Below are 6,268 nucleotides of genomic sequence, written 5' to 3'. Positions count from 1 at the left end.
TAGAGCCAGCGCCGACTTCCCCAATTTCTCCTCCTCCGTCAGACTGTTCTCCAACCCCGCCCAGCACGATCTCGAGCATCGCCGCCGACGAAAGCAGCATCTCAGCCAGCGCCGACTTCCCCAATTTCTCCTCCTCCGTCAGACTGTTCTCCAACCCCGCCCAGCACGATCTCGAGCATCGCCGCCGACGAAAGCAGCATCGCCGCCGACTTGGTTCATTTCTCCTACTCCATCAAGCCACCTCCTTCCCCTAACTCAGGTAAGGATCACGGCCCTAAAGTACATAAGTTGTTGATTTGGTCATGATTTGGTGATGAAAGGGACAGAATCATTTTCATGGATTCTAAGCTCTGGTTTTGTACGTTTCCCTCTTCATTGAAAGTTTTACGTATCTTTTGTATACCATTGTAGGATCTGTCACTCCATAAGTATTTAAAACAAATACCATTGTAGTGTTATTCACTCGATAGATAATTTATTGGTATGTTTTCCAAGGTAGACATTGAAATATCAAATTTACACTTGAGGGAGTTCTCAATATCAATCACAAACGGATACTTCACGTCCTCCTTGATCATTCTCTCAAGTTCCTCATTTATATACTGATGAATCGGAAAAATTTCAACCTCTGGAAATATCTTGTTGGCTGCACTAAACTTTAGCATTTCCTCTGTGTATCTTTTTTTTGGTTGAAATAGTTTTTGCACCTGTCACAAATATTCAATAGATATTTAGTATCCAAAAACTATAAAAACAAGCTCGAAGAAGTGGAGTTGATCAAGATTTAGAGCCAAAATGATACCGAGATTAAGACTTGCAGTGCTCATTTTGAAACCTTGCGAGCATAGAAGATCAAACTTTGCGATGAAGATGAAACCTTGGCGTAAGCTTCTGTTAAAAAAAGGATGCAGGCTTTTGATCTCTGTGCTTTTGATCTCTGTTAAAAAGTAAGTTTGATTGAGCACAATGGTATTGGGTATTAATTTGAAAGTATTCAGTGCGTAGGATAAATAATTACTTTTTTAACTTTGCTTGCTAACTGATCATTTGTAAAAAAAATTTTTACCCTCCAATTTGGGGTATTTTCAGGTTATCCATGGCTAGAAAAAGTTTTTATGTTGTGAAGAGAGGTCGACGATGTGGTATTTTTGATAATTGGGAGGAATGCAAGTCTCAGGTAGATAAGTTCCCAAATGCCTCCTTCAAAGGGTATGCAACGTACGAAGAGGCTTTGATTGAATGGGAGAAGCACACACTCGCTCGTGATCCAGCATCCAGCTCGAGGCATGTCCAAACATCTGAGTATGCTCAAGAAGAAAGATATCCAGTGAGACATAATCTGGATGAGGACAAGGAAAAACTTAGGGAAACTTCTATTTTCTCTAGCTATGATTTTGTATTAGGTTCATTGTTTACAATATTAGTGTTTCTAGTATGTATCGTTGCAATATTTGTTGGTTTCTCCATTGCAAAAAACATGTGATGTAATTTGTATTAGGTTCGTTACTTTCTTTGAACCGAGGGAACTTTCATGTGATCAATTTTCAAAAAGCTCAGTATATTATTGCTTTCTTTCGGAATGAGTAGACATATTAAGTGATGCTTTGATATACAAGTTTTGAGTTGGAGACCATGGCTGAGTTTGTTGTTTACATATGTAACATGAATGTGGGTTTTGCTAATAAAGTTTTATAATGGATCTTTTTTGTTAGAAGTCCCCAGAAAGTCCCCAGAAAGTGAGTGCCAACTATTAGATTAAAGAGTTATAAATTTTAAAAGTTTATGGGGGAGTTTCTTTGATTTATAAAGATATAAAAAGGTGATTTTCTCTCTTGTACCCAGATGTGCCTACTATCTTTTTACACTGTCCACATGATACTTTTATCATTGTGTACAACCCAAGCATGGAATCTATCAGGTACAGGAATGTGCTGATATATAACAGCCACTTGTTTTTGGCCTTCAGTAATCAACATGACAACCGCAAGCATGATTGCATTGTAGCCTTCAATGCAAAATCCCCGACCTGTGACTCTTTCTCTACTTCAAAATGTATAACAAAAATAGCTTTTCAAAAGATCATAGCTTCAGGATTTGTAACCAGAATTTTTAACAGCTTTTTATGATTTGTAACCAGAATTTGCTACGATCAGAACTCCAGCAAATATGCATGCTTGCTTGCTTCCTGAACAGAAAAACTGTGCATTCATAATCAAGTTTCAGCAACAAGCAACAAACCTGGCAAACCAAGTTTCAGCAACAAGCAACAAACCTGGCAAACCAAGTTTCAGCAACAAGCAACAAACCTGGCAAACCAAGTTTCAGCAACAAAAACTGTGCATTCATAATCAAGTTTCAGCAACAAGCAACAAACCTGGCAAACCAAGTTTCAGCAACAAGCAACAAACCTGGCAAACTCAGAACATAACCCAAAAAACCAAAGACATAAACTAATCTTCTGAGAATAAGGAAGAAGAAAATTGAAACGACTGTCTGTACATAAACTTGTGCATTGCTTCAGGCAGACTAATCAAAGGAATAGAGAATTAGCTTAAAATACCGTTATCAATCACAGAACTGAACTGAACTGACCAACTTACAGTTAAGGTAACCAAAGAGAGAAAACCCAAAAAACCAATCGACGCGAACATAACCACATCAAGAGATGAGGGGGAATTAATATGCTTTACAATTTATATGATGTGCAAAGAATGCACACAAAACTCCATATAAGAGGAAAGGACAATCAATCCACCAGAAGCTATTAGGGAACACTGATGTCTTTCTTTAGAACAAGGTTTCCAGACTCGTGAGCTTGAGGGATGCTTGAGGGATGCTGCTCGGCTTTGTTCATCATGAGGTGGTTCCTTATGATCAGGCCGCATGCTTTGAAAATTAATACACAGTCCAGATTTCAGCTTATAATTTGTTTGTTGTTGCAACTTTGAGCTCTGCGATGAGATTCTAGACAATTTAGAATGACAAAAAACATATATTAATAGTAAACATGATTAAAATAAAGTTGCAATCAGCTTTTACCCAAGGATGTGAATCTGGGAGCAAGGTTAATCTCGAGAGAAAGACAGCAGAAGCAGCAACAGTGGATGGCAAAAAGTGTACACATCCATAATCTGATATCAAAAGCATTAACCACATGGAATAACAAGAGTACATACATAAAACCCACCAAGCAAGGCCATAAGCTGAGAAACATAGTTTAGTTACAACAGATATTATACATCAAGTAGAAGACCGTCTTCATAGGAGCCCATCATCCCCATCTTCACTTGATGACTCATTACTCTCTTGCCAATTTGTATCATCGCAAGTAGAAGACCTACATTATAATGAAAAAATATATATATATATATATACACCAAGGGGATAATAGAAGGTGAAGAATAAGAAAGGCTTAAATAATAAAAGAATTACTACTTACGGATTTGTGAGTGCCGGACAATTTCGCTTATCGTGTGATTGGCCTACTTTACCACACCCGTGGCAACGTCTATCTTTTTTATTTTTTGCTCTAGCCATTGCTTTCTCTTTTCCTCCCTTCAACCTTTTGCCGCACCCTTTTGCTCGCACTTGATCGGGTTCATTGAAACTATTTTCAGAACTACAAGAACCATGCGCACTAGTACCATTACCTATTATCTTACTACATATTGGATTACTTTTCTCAGTGAAGCTCATTACAGCCATGTGGCTACTAAGAAATTGATCAATTTGCTCATTAATGCTACGCAATCCATCGGTAAACATCTCCCTTGTTTCTTCACATACGAGGGACTTGTCAACTAAATCCAAAGATGATTGGATAAATTGACTCCGCGTTAAAAGATAAGGATTATCAGGGGTTATCTGCATGCCTTTTTTATCATGAACTATCCCCGATTTTGCAGACTTAGTCCACCTCAATAAGATGTATTTATCGGGCAATATTTCAGCATCAAATTTCATCAAATAAGAGAGAATGTGAGTACATACGATTCCAGCGCTTTCAAACTTTTTACAACTACAAGAAACCAAATCCAACTCCTTGTCATAAACGATTTCGCGGACTTTGCTTGTTGCGAGCTTCTTTCTTTGAATTTGATACACACGGCGATTGTCGGTTTCCCTAACAAACTGTAACTTGTAGTTAAAGCTGTCACACACTTCAGCCTCAAACTTGAAATACATCTCATTAGTGTAAATATCAACCATTTGCTCCAAAAAGTCATGATTTATTCTAAGTTTAGGTTTCTCAATCAAGTCTTTGTGATCGGCCATCAACTCCTCGTGACGTTGGCGCACTAGTCCCCTGCCAAACTGTATCATAAAATCCACCAATGAATTATTCTTCGAAACAAATTTCTTGAAGAATGCATGTCCACTTTCTGCTCGTTGGCTACTTGACATGTCTGCTGAGAAAATGTGATTAACATATGCAGGAATCCATCTTGACCGAAGTTCATATTGGTCTTGCAACCACCTGTTTCCTTCTAACCCACTTTTCTTAATCAAACTTTCCCATTGTGTGTCAAATTCTTCAGGAGTCTCTGATTTCCAAATGCAAGCCGAGAACTCACTTTTATAAATACTATACTTCACTGCATCAATTTTCTCAGAAAACTTCATTAATATATGCCAACTACAATACCTGTCAAAAGAATTAAATAAAGTGTTAAAAAGAAAGACTATGCATATAAATATTTTTAATAATATACACAAACTATAATACCTGTGAAAAGTATTTGGAAGAACAAGAGGGAATGCCTTAGTCATCGCTGGGTCTTGATCGGTAATAATCATCTTCGGGGCACCACCAGGCATACTTTCCAAAAATTGATTAAATAACCACACAAAATCATCAACGCTCTCATGATTCAAAAATCCACAAGCAAAAATAATTGTTTGACCATGATTGTTAACCCCCATTATTGGTGCAAATATAAGGCCATAGCGATTAGTGTTGTAAGTAGTATCAAAGATTACAACATCACCGAAAAATTTGTAAGCCCGCCTTGATCTTGCATCAGACCAAAAACAACGAGTAATCTTTTGTTCCTCATCGGCGTCAATTTGAAAAGTAAATGCGGGATTCTTTCCTTGTTCTAATTTTAAATATTCATAAAACATTTCACCATCATGCCCCTTCAAATCAGCCCGTATATCCCTTTCATGATTATACAAATCTCTTTGAGTGCACCCTATATTTTCTATACCTCCTGATTGTACTCCAAGAAAACTGAATTGTTGATGCTGAGGTATATTCACCATGGATAACTGTTTACTTAGAGACTTTGTTGCGGCTGAAACATTACGATGGGATCTTAAAAGATGAACCTTTGATGGTGTTGATAGTGGGTGACTGTGCTCCTCATTAAAAACAGTAACAATGTATTTTCCGGAATTTGATTTCAAAACAGCAATTTTGGCAGTACAATTCTCAGCTAAGTTTCCCCGACGCATTTTCTTTCCAACATCCGTGATTTTTAAAGATTTTCCTTGTTTAAAACAAACATACTCCTTCCTTCTTATTTCATAACTTCCCGGCTCTTTGCAAGTAGTCGAAGACCTTACACTAAACCCAGCTGCTTTAGCATAAGCATTATAGAATGTCAAAACATCATCTATCGTGTCAAATTCTTGCCCTTTTTTTGGCCTCAACTCATCTGAAACTTGAGGAGTATATATCAAATCATCGTCGTCCAAGTTTACTTCATTAGCTTCAGTGCCCAAGTTATCCATTCTGTAATTAACCATGTTAAAAATATATAAAGATTAAGATGCAGCAAGTATTGCATACTAACAGGTTTAATAATCAAGGTGCCCTTAGCAATAAAATATTTTTAACAATAGAAAGATACAGGTGTATGGGGGGGGGGGAAATGATCCTATCACTGTAAGAAATTGATACTATGAAAAAATATGAGATTGGAGCTAAGGTGACATCCACATTTTGTTACGTCTGTACGCACTACCTGCTTGTTTACTTTAATTAGTCGCTGTGAATGATTGAACTTGAGATGATACTGATACTTTGGGGAATAAACTAGAAAAATATCACAATCACCCAACTTGAGATGATACTGATACTTTAATTAGTCGCTGTGAATGATATATTTTCAGTGCCATTATGAAACTCAGATTGAAGGAATATCACAATCACCCACCTTGATCTATTTATTTATATTGTTTCTAATCATCTGAAGCCCCACTCAAATTTCGCGTCATTCTTGGTTGATTTCCTCAATCACCTGCTCACCAAAGAAAATCTAGC

General features: G+C 37.2%; 1 protein-coding gene across 1 annotated transcript; it reads right to left on the bottom strand.

The window, feature by feature from the left end:
* On the bottom strand, positions 3,436–5,736 carry LOC109842356 (protein FAR1-RELATED SEQUENCE 5-like). Its single transcript, XM_020411244.1, has 2 exons — positions 4,727–5,736; positions 3,436–4,645 (listed from the first exon to the last, which is right to left on the bottom strand). Exons 1-2 carry the CDS (start codon positions 5,734–5,736, stop codon positions 3,436–3,438), a joined length of 2,220 nt encoding a protein of 739 aa, XP_020266833.1.

This window comes from Asparagus officinalis, chromosome 5 (assembly GCF_001876935.1).
Source record: "Asparagus officinalis chromosome 5, Aspof.V1, whole genome shotgun sequence".
Classification (NCBI taxonomy): domain Eukaryota; kingdom Viridiplantae; phylum Streptophyta; class Magnoliopsida; order Asparagales; family Asparagaceae; genus Asparagus; species Asparagus officinalis.
This window is presented reverse-complemented; position numbering and strand designations above follow the sequence as displayed.